At 47.9% G+C, this 18607-nt stretch overlaps 1 protein-coding gene across 1 annotated transcript in view; it reads right to left on the bottom strand.

The window, feature by feature from the left end:
* The window catches only part of LOC139234984 (inactive carboxypeptidase-like protein X2), an 81835-nt gene that overhangs the window by 41883 nt on the left and 21345 nt on the right, over positions 1-18607 (bottom strand). The window contains exons 6-8 of the mRNA XM_070866041.1: positions 14090-14203; positions 11686-11766; positions 5254-5325 (exon numbers count right to left, since the gene is read on the bottom strand). Of these exons, the coding sequence (XP_070722142.1) occupies positions 5254-5325; positions 11686-11766; positions 14090-14203 (267 nt within the window). The remainder of the gene's footprint in view (positions 1-5253; positions 5326-11685; positions 11767-14089; positions 14204-18607) is intronic.

Below are 18607 nucleotides of genomic sequence, written 5' to 3'. Positions count from 1 at the left end.
TAGATCACATTTCCTTTAAAATTGTGGACCGAGGAATGTCATATGAATTAATTCAGGTTCGCCTACTAATATTGCCAAGAGTAACTTCGAGCCTTTTGTTTACAACTGACTGGGCAAACGATCGCTTTGTTTTTTGCAATAATGTTAATAAGTTATTTGATTTTGTATTAGAAAGTCTCTCAATCAGAGGGCTTGGATGGGGTTGTGGAGAAAGAGGGAATGAGACGAGCGTCTGTCATTAAAGCTATCGCCAGGAGTTCTGCACTTGCAATAAATAACAGGCAAGACAATGAGCAACCTTGTCTGGGCCCCCTTCCCCCAAAAAACTAGGAGATGAGATAATAAAACTGTGCGGCGCTTTTATATACAAGATAAAGCTGAACTTAAACAGAACTATTCATAGAATCACAAACTTACCGGAAGGAGGCCATTTTGGCCTATTGTGTCTGCGCCAGCCAACAAAAAATCTATCCAGCCTAATCCCACTTTCCAGCTCTTGGTCCGTAATCCTGCAGGTTATGGCACTTCAAGCGCATATCCAAGTACCTCTTAAATGTGGTGAGGGTTTCTGCCTCTATCACCCTTTCAGACAGTGAGTTCCAGACCCCCACCAACTTCTGGGTGAAGGAATTACCCCTCAAATCCCCTCTAAACATCTTACCAATTATTTTAAATCTAAGGCCCCTGATTGTTGACCCCTCCGCCATGGGAAATAGGTCCATTCTATCCACTCTATCTAGGCCCCTTATAATTTTATACACCTCAATAAGGTCTCCCCTCAGTCTCCTGTGTTCCAAAGAAAACAACCCCAGCCTATTCAATCTTTCCTCATAGCTAAACTGTTATTAAAGAGTAAATCGGACAGCTAAATTCTTGGGAACATGGAGTAGGAACAGGAGTAGGCCATTCAGCCTCTAGAGCTTGTTTCACTATTTAATCAGATCATGTTTGATCTGTATCTCAACTCTATTTACCCGCTTCACTTCCATATTCTTTGATTCCCCGACCCCCAAAAATCTAGCGATCTCAGTGTTGAAAATTTCCACTGAACCCAGCACCCACAGAAGAGGCTGAGGGGAGACATATGAAGAAAGACTGGGTCGACTAGGCTTATATTCAATGGAATTTAGAAGAATGAGAGGGGATCTCATAGAAACATATAAAATTCTGATGGGGTTGGACAGGTTAGATGCAGGAAGAATGTTCCCGATGTTGGGGAAGTCCAGAACCAGGGGTCACAGTCTAAGGATAAGGGGTAGGCCATTTAGGACTGAGATGAGGAGAAACTTCTTCACTCGGAGAATTGTGAACCTGTGGAATTCTCTATCACAGAAAGTTGTTGAGGTCAGTTCGTTAGATATATTTAAAAGGGAGTTAGATGTGGCCCTTGCAGCTAAAGGGATCAAGGGGTATGGAGAGAAAGCAGGAATGGGGTACTGAAGTTGCATGATCAGTCATGATCATATTGAATGGTGGTGCAGGCTCGAAGGGCCAAATGGCCTGCACCTATTTTCTATGTTTCTATGTTTCTATGTTTTGGGGAAGAGTGTTTCAGATTTTTAATTTTTACTAACCTTTGCGCAAAAAAATGCTTTCTGATTTCAACCCTGTCAGACACGGTTTAAGAGACTTGAGGTTGGCATTCCAGTGCAGCGTTGAGGGAGTGCTGCACTGTCGGAAGTGCCGTCTTTCGGATGAATCGTTAAATTGAGCCTCTGAGGTGGACGTAAAAGATCCCACGGCAGTACTCGAAGAAGAAGAAGGGAATTCTCCCAGTGTCCTGGCCAACATTTATTCCTCAACGTGAGATCAGCGCTCATTAAAGAGTAAACCGGACAGCAACTTCTGGTTTCCCACAACAACAACAACTTGTATTTATATAGCGCCTTTAACGTACTAAAACGTCCCAAGGCACTTCAAGGGAGTATTATAAGACAAAAATTTGCCACTGAGCCATATAAGGAGAAATTAGGGATTGGTCAAGGAGGTGGGTTTTAAGGAGTGTCTTAAAGGAGGAGAGAGAGGTCGAGAGGCGGAGAGGTTTAGGGAGGGAGTTCCAGAACTTGGGGCCTACGCAGAGAAAGCACGGCCACCGATGGTTGAGCGATTATAATCAGGGATGCTCAAGAGGGCGGAATTAGAGGAGCACAGACATCTCGGGGGGGTTGTGGGGCTGGAGGGGATTACAGAGATAGGGAAGGGCGAGGCCATGGAGGGATTTGAAAACAAGGATGAGAATACTCTGCAGCACATACAAAAGAATATTGTAAATCTTCACCCTTGGATTGCATCAGAGCCTTCCGAAGGGCACAGCTTCCATCTCCACCCTCCTCATAGATCACTCTTACTCCTCACTTCCCCCACTGTGTCCTAACTCGCATCAAGTCCCGCTCACCCATCACCCCTGCGCTGACCTACATTGCTTTCTGCTTAAGCAACGCCTCGATTTCAAAATTCTCATCCATCCTTATTTTCAAATCCCTCCATGGCCTCGCCCCTCCCTATCTCTCTAATCTCCTCCAGCCCCACAACGCCCCCCACCCCCCCGCCCCCGTCGAGATGCCTGCGCTCCTCTAATTCTGCCCTCTTGAGCATTCCTGATGATAATCACTCCACCATTGGTGGCCGTGCCTTCTGTTACCGAGGCCCCAAGCTCTGGAACTCCCTGCCTAAACCTCTCTGCCTCTCTACCTCTCTTTCCTCCGTCAAGACGCTCCTTAAAACCTACCTCTTTGACCAAGCTTTTGGTCACCCGCGCTAATTTCTACGTATGTAGCTTGGTGCCAACATTTTTTTTAATCATAACACTCCTACGAAGCACCTTGGGACGTTTCACTAGGTTAAAGGCGCTATATAAATACAAGTTGTTGTTGTTGTATAATATACGATCACAGGAAAGGTCGGAGACGAGAAAAGGTCAACCGAGCCATTAGAGCTCATCCCTCTCATACATTAACTCTCCCATCGTGGTGTCTATTTATACATTGCGTGGTTTGATAAATTATTCCAAACATTTAACTCTCTTTGAGGAAACCAGTTTATCTGTCCGAAACAGTCCCGAGGATCCTTGCAATCTGAAAAATGTTCTGACTGTGCGGGTTATATAAGCAAAATAAGCAGGCACTCTGAGCCAGCAACATCCCACAAAAACAGGACAGAGATGTGTTTTTGATCAGTCAGTTGAGAGAGAAATGTTGGCCAGGGCACCCAATGAACTCCCTGCTCTTCTAGTGTCATGGGATCTTTAACATCCATTTGAACAATCAGAACAGGCAGATGCAACACTTTATCTGTCCCAGAACTGGCAATAATGACATTGCTTTCTGTCTCCAGGGACTCATGCCCAAAAAATGTAGGCTGACACTCCAGTCGGAGGTGCCGTCTTTCGCATGAGGCCCCGTCTGCTCTCCCAGTTGAACGTAAAAGATCCCACAGCACTGTTTCGAAGAAGAGCAGGGGGGGGTTATCCCTGGTGTCCTGGGCCAATATTTATCCCTCAATCAACATAACAAAAACACAGATTAGCTGGTCATTATCACATTGCTGTTTGTGGGAGCTTGCTGTGCGCAAGTTGGCTGCCGCGTTTCCCACATTACAACAGTGACTACACTCCAAAAGTACTTCATTGGCTGTAAAGCGCTTTGAGACTTCCGGTGGCCGTGAAAGGCGCTATACAAATGCGAGTCTTTCTTTCTTCACTCAGTCTTGTGTTCCTTATCTTTGGGAGCCCGAATAACAGAGTCAAAATGTTGTGAAGGAGAGTTATAACCCAGGAAACCTCCGACTGAAAGCACACATTGAAAAAACACAACATGCGGTCCGGCACTGTGTGTGCGCCCCTCTCCATGGGCTCAGTTTTCCCCAAAACTTTTTTTTTGGTGTACTTGAATAGTTATGCCCGTTTTTTGGGGGCCCAAGTTCGCCAAAAAAGAATGTTCTAAGTTTCCCCGTTAGATTTCTCCATTTTGGCGCAGCCTAATCTGTCCTTCAGTTTTGGGGGTGGAGCCTTGTTCTGCACCAAAAAGATCGGGTTGCCACGGTAACCTTGGACATAATGCAGGTTGAGGCTGGAAAGTAAACATACAGCCAGCTCACAACACATTAAAACACATTGCATCAACTTAAAAACACATTAAAATATATTGCAGCAAATTCAAAACACATTAAAACACATTGCATCAACTTAAAAACACATTAAAATATATTGCAGCAACATAATGACACATTAAAATACATTGCAACAACTTACCTCCAATTATTAAAGTCCCCCCCCACCACCGCCCCCATGCCGGTGCCAATCCCTGCCCCTATCCCAGGCCGAAAGGCCTCCTGGTCCGTTCCCCCACCCCTAGCCCTGGCCACTCCCCCAACCAAGTGATCAGCCGGTCCGCTCCCCCCCCCTCCCTCAACCAAATGGCCTCCCGGTCCACTCCCCCGCCCCTTTCTCAGGCTTCCCCCCCCCACCTCTCTCCACCTTCCCCTCTCTCCACCCGCCCCCTCAATCTAGACTGATACTCCAGTGCTGTGCTGAGGGAGCGCTGCACTGTCAGAGGTGCCGTTTTTCGGATGAGATGTTAAACTGAGGCCCCGTCTGCTCCCTCAGGTGGATGTAAAAGATTCCATGGCACAATTTCGAAAAAGGGGAGTTACCCCCGGTGTCCTGACCAATATTTAGCCCTCAATCAACATAACAAGAAGCAGCTTATCTGGTCATTACCACGTTGCTGTTTGTGGGAGCTTGCTGTGCGCAAATTGGCTGTTACGTTTCCCACATTACAACAGTGACTACACTCCAAAAGTACCTCATTGGCTGTAAAGCGCTTTGGGACGTCCGGTGGTCGTGAAAGGCGTTGTAGAAATGCAAGTCTTTCTTTTTCATCCTGAACCTAAGCCAAAATCTGATGAACTATCTAGCCGTTTTGGGGGCTGTAGTCACACGAGTGCACATGTCAGAGTACATGAGACTCGAAAAGGTTAATTGTTCAAATCCCTGGCACGTTCCCAGTGGCCCTTTCTATTCCTAACTTCCTCTTGGAACGGAGCTGCTCCTCCTTTGAGAGGTGCACGAGACACTCAAACTGTACAGTGGCCTGCAGAGGCCATGCCTCCTGTTGGACAGTCACAGAGCGGTCAGCCTATACCACTGAAGTGAAGGCAAAATAACGCGAACTGGCGAATCAGCCTACGCAGGGAGAAACGTTAACCATCAAATAGAAACGATAAACCCAAAGGCCTCAAAAGAATTTCACTCACTTTTTCCCAGTGGTGGCAAATATTCATCTGGGTCGATCTCCACTGGAATCTTCTTCGGTTTCTTAGGTTTCACTGCAAAATATAGAACAAGACGTCACGACAGTCATTCTTCTTAGACAACCCTAATCCTCTGAGTCACAAGCATACAGTGCTTTTCGAAACCATTTGAACTGGGAGTATGCAGTCCAAATCCTCACCGTCAACAACAAAAACTTGTATTTATTTAGCGACTTTAACTTAGTAAAGCGTCCAAGTATTATAAGTCAAAATATTTGACACTGAGCCACATAAGGAGGTATTAAGGCAGGTGACCAAAAGAGGTAGGTTTCAAGGAGCGTCTTAAAAGAGGAAAGAGAGGCGGAGAGGTTTAGGGAGGGAGTTCCAGAGCTTGGGGCCCAGGCAACAGAAGGCACGGCCACCAAAGATTGAGCGATTATAATCAGGGATGCTCAAGTTGAAGACAAGACAATGCGAATTGGCGAATCAGCCTAGGCTTTGAGGAGCGCAGTCATCTCGGGGAGTTGTGAGGCTTAAGGAGATTACAGAGATAGAGAGGGGCGAGGCCATGGAGGGATTTGTAAACAAGGATGAGAATTTTGAAATCGAAGCATTGCTTAACCGGGAGCCAATGTAGGTCAGCGAGCACATAGGTGATGGGTGAGCGGGACTTGGTGCGAGTTAGGACATGGGCTGCCGAGTTTTAGATGAGCTCAAGTTAACTAGCGTAGGGTAGAATGTGGGAGGCCAGCCAGGAGTGTGTTGCAGTAGTGAAGTCTAGAGGTAATAATGGCATGGATGAGGGTTTCAGCAGCAGATGAGCTGAAGCAGGGACGGAGACGGGCGATGTTATAGAGGTGGAAATAGCTGGTTTTAGTGCATGCACTAAAAATAGGAAACCTTAGCAGGAATTGGTGTATGTGTGAGAAAGCATTAAGGAAAGAGCACTGTACAGATAGATGCATATGGAATGCAGTGTAATTGTTACTGTGAAGCAAAGGATGCAGGCGTCCCTTTCCCTCCTCTCCTCCCCCATCCACATTATTGTCGAAGACTATACTATTGTTCCAGGATGTTTCTGTTGCTATTCAAAATATACACTTGCTTTATTTTGGAACGGGGACTCCAGGGAATTATTTTTCTTTTAACTCCCCATCGACATCTCCAAGCCACACACAACTCGTGTGTCCAAATGGGTGGGTGTGTGGTCAGACCTCCATCAATGCTGCACTGACCCAGCATCTGGATTGTGCATCAGAGAGAACTATGCCCTTCCCCTCCGTTCTGCCTACATTTATTGACCTGTCGGTTTCTTTATTACTGGTCACAGTCGACAGGCAAGGTCAGCACTGGTTTCTGCCAACTGTTCATGCAAGCTATACCAGAACATAAGAAATAGGAGCAGGAGTCAGCCATACGGCCCCTCGGGCCTGCTCCGCCATTCAGTAAGATCGTGGCTGATCTAATCTTGGCCTCAACTCCACTTTCCTGTCTGCTCCACATAACCCTTGAATCCTGTAGTTCAAGAATCTGTCTATCTCCACCTTGACTATATTCAATGACCCAGCCTCCCCAGCTCTCTGAAGTAGAGAATTGCAAAGATTCACGACTCTCTGAGAGAAGAAATTCCTCCTCATCTCCGTCTTAAATGGGCGACCCCTTATTCTGAAACTATGTCCCCTGGTTCTAGATTCCCCGATGAGGGGGAACATCCTCTCAGCATCTACGGGAAAATACATTACAGTCTAGGTTGCAAAAGGATCACTTCAGCTGTATTATTCCTTCAAAGTATATTGGGACACCTTTCTGCTCAGACATCATTTTCACTATTTTGAATCTTTTGCTGGTTTTTTTCATGAAAGGGCTTGGACCTGAGCTAGGTTAAGATGTGTTTTCTTTAGCAGAAACCTGCCAAAAGATTAGCATCCCAAGGCAGCCCCATGCTGAGTGCAGGTCATTAGGGAGAGGAAAGGTAATTAGAGTGGGTGTTGTTATTTCCATGAGACCCAAAGAAGAATAACAGCAACATATATTTATATCGCGCCTTTAACGTAGTAAAACATCCCAAGACATTTCCCAGGAGTGTAATTAAACGAAAGTTGACACCGAGCCACACAAGGAGGTATGTGGTGAGGTGACGGTCACAGAGATAGGTTTTAAGGAGCGTCTTAAAGGAGGAAAGAGAGGCAGAGAGGTTTAGGCAGGGAGTTCCAGAGCTTAGGGCCCAGGCAACAGAAGGCACGGCCACCAATGGTGGAACGATTAAAATCAGGGATGCTCAAGAGGGCAGAATTAGAGGAGCGCAGACATCTTGGAGTGATGTTGGGCTGAAAGTGATTCATCATCATTATAGGCGGTCCCTCGTATCGAGGATGACTTGCTTCCACACCAAAAAAGGATGAGCTCACAGGTTCTACAATGAAGGACCTGATATTCCCGGTCCCGACCTACATTCTGAAGAATGGAAGATGCCTGTGTGGATTTGTTTAACGTGGGGTGACTGTTGCACACCAGCCACCGCACGGGCTTGACAGAGCTAGGTCTTGGTCCAGTGGCAAGGATTAACCAGGACGACTGGAGACCAGCTCTGCTACACGGGCCTAGTGCGCGCACATATCGCAGTGTGGGCTGGCCCATGCTGCCCCTGGACCCTCGGCTCTTCTGGGCCCCAAACTCACGCCTCTCCCGGGCCCCGATCACATCGCTCCACAATAGCTCGCCACTCCTTCACCTGATAATGGAGGAGATTACAGAGATAGGGAGGAGTGAGGCCATGGAGGGATTTGAAACAAAGGATGAGAATTTAAAAATCGAGGCGTTGCTTAACCGGGAGATCAGCGAGCACAGTGGGTGATGGGTGAACGGGACTGGGTGCAAGTTAGGACATGGGGCAGTAGAGTTTTGGATCACCTCACACTTACTGAGGGTAGAACGTGGGAGGACGGCCAGGAGTGCGTTGGAATCGTCAAGACTAAAAATAACAAAAGCAATAGGTAATTCATGGGCCGTGTTCGGTTATTCAGACAGACACTTTGCAGCTTAGTGTTGAAAATCTTTAGCTATCTCTGTGGGATGGCTTTTACAAATCAGAACAAAAACATCAAATGGGAATCGAGCAGTAGAATGCTGCAAAGTGAGTGAACTGGTGTTCAGAGAGATTTATGCTTTTACATTGAGGTCAGCAATCCACCAAAACCAGCTAATGTGCTCTTTATTTTTGTAAAGTGCACAAACGGAAGTTACACTGACTGCACCAAATGTTTCTCATCGCACTCAGTGTTGTGTAGGTTTTTGCCTGTTGTGGATTACAGCATTTTACGAATCGAACCGAATGCCATTGTGCCTCGGTCTACCTACAGAACGGTTAGAGTAATCCGCAGGACACAGGCAGGGGCAGACGGATTGACCGTGGGGCAGATTGACCATGGGGCAGATTGACCATTGACCGCGGGACGGATTGACCACTGACCATGGGGCAGATTGACCATTGACCGTGGGGCGGATTGACCATGGGGCGGATTGACCATTGACCGCGGGGCGGATTGACCATTGACCGCGGGGCGGATTGACCATTGACCACGGGGCGGATTGAACGTGGGGCGGATTGACCATTGACCACGGGGCGGATTGACCATTGACCGCGGGGTGGATTGACCATTGACCGCGGGGCGGATTGACCATTGACCGCGGGGTGGATTGACCGCGGGACGGATTGACCATTGACCGCGGGGCGGATTGACCGTGGGGCAGATTGACCATTGACCACGGGGCGGATTGACCATTGACCGCAGGGCGGATTGACCGCGGGGTGGATTGACCATTGACCACGGGGTGGATTGACCATTGACCACGGACGGATTGACCATTGACCGCGGGGCGGATTGACCATTGACCGTGGGGTGGATTGACCATTGACCGCGGGGTGGATAGACCATTGACCACGGGGCGGATTGACCATTGACCATGGAGCAGATTGACCATTGACCATGGAGCGGATTGACCATTGACCGCGGGGCAGATTGAACATTGACCACGGATCAGATTGACCACAGGGCGGATTGACCATTGACCATGGAGCGGATTGACCATTGACCGCGGAGCGGACCATTGACCACGGGGCGGATTGACCATTGACCATGGAGCGGATTGACCATTGACCGCGGGGCGGATTGACCACGGGGCAGATTGACCATTGACCGCGGGGCGGATTGACCATTGACCACGGGGCAGATTGACCACGGGGTAGATTGACCATTGACCGCGGGGTTGATTGACCATTGACCGCGGGGCGGATTGACCGTGGGGCGGATTGAACATTGACCGCGGGGCGGATTGACTATTGACCACGGGGCGGATTGACCATTGACCGCGGGGCGGATTGACCATGGGGCGGATTGACCATTGACCGTGGGGCGGATTGACCATTGACCATGGGGCGGATTGACCATTGACCGCGGGGCCGATTGACAATTGCCCGCGGGATGGATTGACCATTGACCATGGGGCGGATTGACCATTGACGACGGGGCGGATTGACCATTGACCGTGTGGCGGATTGACCATTGACAATGCGGCGGATTGACCATGGGGCGGATTGACCATTGACCGTGGGGCGGATTGACCATTGACCGCGGGGCGGATTGACCGCGGGGCGGATTGACCATTGACCACGGGGCGGATTGACCATTGACCATGGGGCAGATTGACCATTGACCACGGGGAGGATTGACCATTGACCATGGGGCAGATTGACCATTGACCATGGGGCAGATTGACCATTGACCGGGGGGCGGATTGACCATTGACCACGGGGCGGATTGACCATTGACCACGGGGCAGATTGACCATTGACCGGGGGGCGGATTGACCATTGACCGCGGGGCAGATTGACCATTGACCGTGGGGGCGGATTGACCGCGGGGCGGATTGACCATTGACCACGGGGCGGATTGACCATTGACCACAGGGCGGATTGACCATTGACCGGGGGGCGGATTGACCATTGACCACGGGGAAGATTGGCCATTGACCACGGGGAGGATTGACCATTGACCACGGGGCAGATTGACCATTGACCGGGGGGCGGATTGACCATTGACCACGGGGCGGATTGACCATTGACCACGGGGCAGATTGACCATTGACCGGGGGGGCGGATTGACCATTGACCACGGGGCGGATTGACCATTGACCATGGGGCGGATTGACCATTGACCGGGGGGCGGATTGACCATTGACCGGGGCGCAGATTGACCATTGACCATGGGGCGGATTGACCATTGACCGGGGCTGGATTGACCATTGACCGGGGGGCGGATTGACCATTGACCGCGGGGTGGATTGACCATTGACCATGGGGCGGATTGACCATTGTCCGGGGCGGATTGACCATTGACTATGGGGCGGATTGACCATTGACCACGGGGTGGATTGACCATTGACCGCGGGGCGGATTGACCATTGACCGTGGGGCGGATTGACCATTGACCACGGGGCAGATTGACCACGGGGCGGATGGGGCTGTAGCCCAAGGCCCACCAAATAAATGTAGGAAAAACAGTACAAAGCCTCCCAAATCGGCTGAATACAATCGACAATAAGAGAGGAAAAACATGACCGAGGAAAATAGATGTTGAATGATAAATCAGAGGCTGACTATCTCAGAAGCCAGTTAGAGAGTTTAAAGCCAGCATAGAGATTGAACTTAGAACTAGACAGAGAGGCTGTTTCCCCTCGTGGGGGAATCTAGAACTAGGGGGCATAGTTTCAGAATAAGGGGTCGCCCATTTAAAACAGAGATGAGGAAGAATTTCTTCTCTCAGAGGGTCGTGAATCTTTGGAATTCTCTGCCCCAGAGAGCTGTGGAGGCTGGGTCATTGAATATATTTAAGGTGGAGACAGACAGATTTCTGAACGATAAGGGAGTCAAGGGTTATGGAGAATGGGCAGGAAAGTGGAGTTGAGGCCACGATCAGATCAGCCATGATCTTATTTTAATGGCGGAGCAGGCTCGAGGGGCCAAGTGGCTGACTCTTGCTCCTATTTCTTATGTTCTTATGACTCCACAGTCGCATTTTGCCAAGTAAGGAATGAGTGACTGTGATTGGAGTTGAGAGGTAGCAGAGAGAGAAGCATCCTTGCTGTTAAAATGCCTGGTGTATGGGAGCAGTGACCTGGCAGTAACCATGCTGCCACCACATGTGTTGCTGTTGGACTTGAAGAGAGAATTGAAGAAATCCAATGAGAACTGGCATGGGCTAGTTGGGCCGAATGGCCTGTTTTTGCGTTATATATTCTACGTTATATTGTCAGAGTGTCTGAAATGAAATTCTGTCATTTAAGAGCCTGTGCAACGTGACACAATCCAGAAACCCATGACACTATTACGCAGACGGAAAGTATCAGTACACATTCACGGTCATAAAAAATACCTACAGTTATCTTCTATCTCAGGTTCTTCCTCCCATGTATCTTCATAGTTGTATATTTCATCCGGTTCCAGCTCTTTCGGTTGTACTGAAAAACACACAGAATCCTTCTTATGCTGATTTAATCGCTACATGGCAACCCACAGAACCAGCAGCACAAAGGCAGGAGCACAGTGTCGCAGCAAAGGAGATATACTCCAGTCTCACTCACTACTGTTCGCAGCACTTGAGCACATAAACTTTGGCTGACACTCCAGTGCAGTGCGGAGGGAGTGTTGCACTGTCAGCGGAGCCGTCTTTCAGATGAGACGTTAAACCGAGGGCCCCTGTCTGCCCCCTCAGAAAGATCCCATGGCACTATTTCAAAGAAGTGCAGGGGAGTTATTCCCGGTGTCCAAGGCAATATTTATCCCTCAATCAATGTAACAAAAAACAGATTATCTGGTCATTATCACATTGCTGTTTCTGGGAGCTTGCTGTGCTTCAAAAAGCACTTCATTGGCTGTAAAGCGCTTTGGGACATCCGGTGGTCGTGAAAGGCGCGATATAAATCCAAATCTTTCTTTCTTTAACTAAGACATTGCTGACTGCTAACTGAGAGCTAAAGTAGTCACCAACAATGATTAAATTGTGGTCCTTAAACCGTTCCTGCAACATGCAGAGATCAATAATTGATGACCTTAATTTTGATTTGAAACTTAATTGGCTATAAAGCGCTTTGAGACGTCCGGTGGCCGTGAAAGGTGCTATATAAATGCAAGTCTTTCTTTCTTTCTCTGCGGGTCACATTGAGAACGGGCGTATCACATTCTCGTCCTACAGACACCTCCCCATTCAGTTCCCATTGGCCCAGTTTACCGACTGCAAATTAAAATTGAGGCGCGAATAAGCCAGGAGAGGCTCTTTTCACAGAGAACTGAAGGTTGAAAATCTAAAATTAAAAAAGAGATAGTGCCAGAAAAGCACAGCCGGCCAGTCTGCGCCTGAAAACAAAGTAACAAAGTAACACTTTTTGGATGGAGGCCCTTCAATGTGAAGTTCTGATGAAAGGTCCCACCAAAACGCTAATTTGTCATTTCCATTTCCAACCTGCTGTGTACTTCCAGCAGTTTCTGTTTTTATTTCAGTCACTTTCCTGGGTTAATCGGATCCTTTTTGCTCCTCTGCTTTTAAATCACTTACAGTAAATAATCGCCTGTAAGGTGTAAAAAAAGATTTACAAGGATGATACCAGAAATGCGAGGGTATAAATATCAGGAAAGGATGAACAGGCTGGGTCTCTTTTCTCTTGAAAGAAGGCTGAGGGGTGACCTAATAGAGGTCTTTAAAATGATGAAAGGTTTTGATAGAGTGGATACAGAGAGAATGTTTCCACTTGTGGGGAAGAGCATAACTAGAGGCCATTAATATAAGATAGTCAACAAGAAATCCAATCGGGAATTCAGAAGAAACTTCTTTACCCAGAGAGTGGTGAGAATGTGGAACTCGCTGCCACAGGGAGTGGTTGAGGCGAATAGTATCGATGCATATAAAGGGAGGCTGGACAAGCATATGAGGGAGAAGGGAATAGAGGGTTATGCTGATAGATTTAGACGAGGAAAGACGGGAGGAGGCTCGAGTGGAGCATAAACGCCGGCATGGACTGGTTGGGCCGAATGGCCTGTTTCTGTGTCGTATATCCCATGTAATCCATTAAAGGTTACTGTTTGCAGGGGAGTTTTTAGTGTATTGTTACACTTTCAGTATTTAAAAATGCCAGACTGGGCAACAACGAATCGGCATGCCATTGACTTCAATGGAATTAAAAATCGGGAGAGATGTAGAACGTGCCACTGATTTACTGTCACCCGTTTTACGCTATCGCACTAAGTCAAAATGACCCCCACTGAGTGAGGATGCTGGCCAGTGCCATTTTTGTGGTAATATTATGCGCTGTTTTGGGAATTGTGAATGTCCACAAGCAAGTGGGTGGAGGCTTCAAACTCATTTCACATAGGATCTTTACACCAGCCGACTTTCATCCCATCAGCCTGGCCTGTGAATTCAGGTCCCAGATGCAAACTCGTCACATCCAGTCCTTCTCTGACTGCACAGTAGCAGTTGCTGAATCCCATCGGGAATAAAAACAGAGAATGCTGGCAATCTCAGCAGGTCAGGCAGCAAAGGTTCATCGACCCAAAACGTTAACTCTGCTTCCTCTCCACGCTGATGAAGGGTCATCGACCCGAAATATTAACTCTGCTGAGCCTGACCTGCTGAGATTTGCAGATTAACACGAGAGCTGGTCCATGTAGAGGGATCGCTGTGGCAGCCTTCAATCAGCTGTGTCGCTGCAATGATACGAGGTTTATTTAGGGCTTATGATCGCTGAAGCAGCCTTAGACCAGACACATGCACGGCAGATTACTTACACTCTCCATATTCATCTGGCTCAAGTTCATCAATCTCCAACTCAAACTCTAGCTCTTCCTCAAGCGTTGTGTCATAAGGTTTCTCGGGGGTTTTCTCCGGACTGCTCCACCCATCTGCAACAAAGAGCAAGATTTGGTTTGAAGTCTTTCAAATGTAAGATTCTTTGAGTTTCCCCAGAGGGACGATAGACTTTACGACTTCCCAGGGAAATGATGATGTACAAATTCCCAGAGAATTGAAGGCCTTGGATGAACGGTGGCCATCCATGTATTTTTATTTGGGATTTACTCAATCAGCAAATTAATGGAAGAACATCAGCCCTTTCTCAGTTGGCCTGGTAGCTAGCTAGGAGATAATACACTGTGATTAACATCAGGAGCAAAGGGATTGGTTTGTTTCCCTGGCTCTTTGACAGTCATTGAGTCAGAAGGTTGTGGGTTCCTGTCCCACTCTAGAGACTTGATCTCAAAAATCAAGGCCAACACTATACTGAAGAGCATTGGAGTTCTCCCAGTGTCCTGGACAACAATGATCTCTCAGAAGATAAAGGTACGCGGAGTCAGAGGAAATGTATTAGCATGGATAGAGAATTGGCTGGCTAACAGAAAGCAGAGAGTCGGGATAAATGGGTCCTTTTCGGGTTGGAAATCGGTGGTTAGTGATGTGCCACAGGGATCGGTGCTGGGACCACAACTGTTTACAATATACATAGATGACCTGGAAGAGGGGACAGAGTGTAGTGTAACAAAATTTTCAAATGACACAAAGATTAGTGGGAAAATGGGTTGTGTAGAGGACACAGAGAGGCTGCAAAGAGATTTAGATAGGTTAAGCGAATGGGCTCAGGTTTGGCAGATGGAATACAATGTCGGAAAATGTGAGGTCATCCACCATGGAAAAAAAAACAGTAAAATGGGAATATTATTTGAATGGGGAGAAATTACAACATGCTGCGGTGCAGAGGGACCTGGGGGTCCTTGTGATGAATCCCAAAAAGTTAGTTTGCAGGTACAGCAGGTAATCAGGAAGACGAATGGAATTTTGGCCTTCATTGCGAGAGGGATGGAGTACAAAAGCAGGGAGGTCCTGCTGCAACTGTAGAGGGTATTGGTGAGGCCGCACCTGGAGTACTGCGTGCAGTTTTGGTCACCTTACTGAAGGAAGGATATACTAGCTTTGGAGGGGGTACAGAGACGATTCACTAGGCTGATTCCGGAGATGAGAGGGTTACCTTATGATGATAGATTGAGTAGACTGGGTCTTTACTCGTTGGAGTTCAGAAGGATGAGGGGTGATCTTATAGAAACATTTAAAATAATGAAAGGGATAGACAAGATAGAGGCAGAGAGGTTGTTTCCACTGGTTGGGGAGACTAGAACTAGGGGGCACAGCCTCAAAATACAGGGGAGACAATTTAAAACTGAGTTGAGAAGGAAGTTCTTCTCCCAGAGGGTTGTGAATCTGTGGAATTCTCTGCCCAAGGAAGCAGTTGAGGCTAGCTCATTAAATGTATTCAAATCACAGATAGATAGATTATTAATCAATAAGGGAATTAAGGGTTACGGGGAGCAGGCGGGTAAGTGGAGCTGAGCCCACGGCCAGATCAGCCATGATCTTGTTGAATGGCGGAGCAGGCTTGAGGGGCTAGATGGCCTACTCCTGTTCCCTATCTTATGTTCTCATGTTCAACCAACACCTGAAACAGACGAGCTGGTCATTTATTTCATTGCTAATTGTGGGAGCTTGCTGTGCACAAATTGGCTACCGCGTTCCCTACATTACAATGGCGACTGCACTTCAAAAAGTGCTTCAAAGCACTTTGAAACAACCTGAGGTTGTGAAAGGTGCTGTATGAAGGTAATTCCTTCTTTTGAAATGTTGCTACATTTGAGCGTTGCTTCTGAACTTGGTACTCAACCCATACCTGGAGTACTGTGCACAATGCTGGTCTCCTTATCAAAGGAAGGATATACTTGCCTTGGACGCAGTGCAAGGAAGATTCACTGGATTGATTCCTGGGATTAAAGTGTGTCCTATAACAAGAGATTGTGTAGAATAGGCCTCTACTCTCTGGAGTTTAGAAGAATGAGAGGTGATCTCATTGAAACATACAGGATTCTGAAGGGGATTGACAGGGTAGATGCTGTGAGGTTGTTTCTCCAGGCTGGAAATAGAACTAGGGGACATAGGGCTAGATTTTCCACTTTTTTTTGCATGCTTAACGCCCACAACGTTCATTTTACTGCTGAAATGACGTATAACGCCCGTATATCGACCATTTAGCCACAAAATAGAAACTGATGGGCATTTTTCGGAAACTTATCGCCGAGCGTTACTTTCCCCATGTGCGTAATGCCGGGAAAAAATAATACCTCCACCCACTTTTTTTGGGCGGAATCTTCAGAATGGGCGAAATAATTGCCCATAATATCGCCCAGCGTTAGTTTCCGCACGGAATTAACGCCGAGATTCAATAATATCGACTGCTCACTTTTTTTTGTCGGAAAGATCATATTTGCCGAAAATAGCGGCCATGAGATCGCCCAGCGACACTTTCACCACCTCACCCACAATATCGCTCGTCCAAAAAAATGCCCGGAAAAAGTGGAACTAACCAGAATTAATTACAGCGTTATGGACGCCATGTTCTAAAGCACACGTCGCATCCTTTAAAAGGTTGCTGTGCGTCAACCTCGGGGGAATTTGGATGTACTCTGGAGGTCGTTGGAGTTGACGTGAACATCTGTACAAACATCTTGACCATACTGTGACTGATTGGAATTTAATAGGTGTCTTCATCGGGACATTCATTGTTCCTGACCAATCGGTGGAAAACAAAGAGCTATTGCAATGGGGCCTTACCTTTCTCACCCTCTCTTGATGACCAATTACATGCTGCAGACTCCAGATGGCTGAAAGTACACTCCACAAAGAGGTTATCACTGATGGTGCATCCTGCCAGCACCATCAGAACGGCACTGTCCATCGAGGTCAAAGTCACCGCGGCACTGTCGTTCTATGCCTCGGGTTCTTTTCAGGCCTCAGCTGGCGACATTTGCGGTCTGTCTCAGCATGCCACACATTGCTGCATTAGACAGGTCACTGAAGACCTATACACACGCAGGAAGGACTTGATCAGCTTCCCTATGACCAGGGAGGCACAGAGAGGGCTCTAGGATTCTCCAGAATTGCAAACTTCCCCAAGGTGTAGGGAGCAATAGACTGTACGCACATCGCGATGCGGGCACCTTTTCAGGATGCAGGGGTTTTCAGGAACCGCAAGGGATTCCACTCCCTGAATATCCATCTCGTTGTCGACCACCGGCAAATTATAATGGTAGTGAATGCTAAATTTCCAGGCAGCATCCATGACTTGTTTAACAATCAGTCACAAGGTCAATGCTGGATGCTTGGTGACAAAGGATATGGCCTCGCCACCTGGCTGATGACCCCCCTCTGCGTGACTCCCACACCAAAGCCGAGAGGCGATAAAACGAGAGCCACAGAGTCACTTGCAATATCGTGGAGAAAACTATTGGAGTACTTAAACAGTGCTTTAGATGCCTGGACCACTCAGGAGGTGAGCTCCAATACTATCCTGAGCAGGTACTCAATTCATGGTGGTGTGCTCCATGCTGCACAACTTTGGCTATCAGAAGGGGACAAGAATTGCCTGATGAGTTTGACAGTCCACCTCAGCAGAGAGAGGAAGAGGAGGACGAGGAGGCAGACGCTGACATCGGCCCAGACAATCAGGCTGACACTGAAGCCATGCCCCCGCCCCCGGTAGACCGCATGAAAGGGCCCGTGGTGGCATGATAGCTGCAAGTGCCTTACATCAGGAGCTCATCGATGAGCGCTTTTCCTGAAAGAACGTTGGTGTTATTTACAAGGCTGACACACTGCTGGGTGTGCAGGTCATACTTCAATGGTGGGCATCATCTTGGTGACAGTTAAAGTTTAAGCTGATTGAAGTTAAGTGTAATTATACTCTTTGATGTTAAGGAATCACCAGTGTGTAACAGTGCAGCTATCTGAGCCAATGCGCAACAAGGTTTTGTTAAATAAAAAACATTTAAACTGAACAGTTGTCTGAAATCATTAGTATTTCTGTAAAAACCAATCCTTCCCACCCAAACCAAGTTTCTCTTCCCCACCTCTATCCCTGCCCCTCGTGACTCCAAGCATTCTGGCCGAGGAGCTCCTCAGGGGATGATTCATTGGTGGGGGGGGGGGGGCGGTTGTGGGGATGACGGCCGAACCGCTGCTTGGACGGATACGGGAGAGAACGGTCCAGAGGTGGGACTGTGCTCCGAGTCAGAAGCAAGATGTTGCTCCTGGCTCTCAGGTTGGCAATGGGGGTGCGGCACCTTGGGGTACAGTGCCACGCTCCGGGACCACTAGGAGCCCTCTGCCACCAGCTCCAGGGCCTCCACCATCCCTTCCATGTTATATCTTATTTGTCGGACAAAAACACGGTGCCAACTATGTTCTTGGTGCCTAGTCTCCTTAGTAGG

This window comes from Pristiophorus japonicus, chromosome 22, assembly GCF_044704955.1.
Source record: "Pristiophorus japonicus isolate sPriJap1 chromosome 22, sPriJap1.hap1, whole genome shotgun sequence".
Taxonomy (NCBI): domain Eukaryota; kingdom Metazoa; phylum Chordata; class Chondrichthyes; family Pristiophoridae; genus Pristiophorus; species Pristiophorus japonicus.
This window is presented reverse-complemented; position numbering and strand designations above follow the sequence as displayed.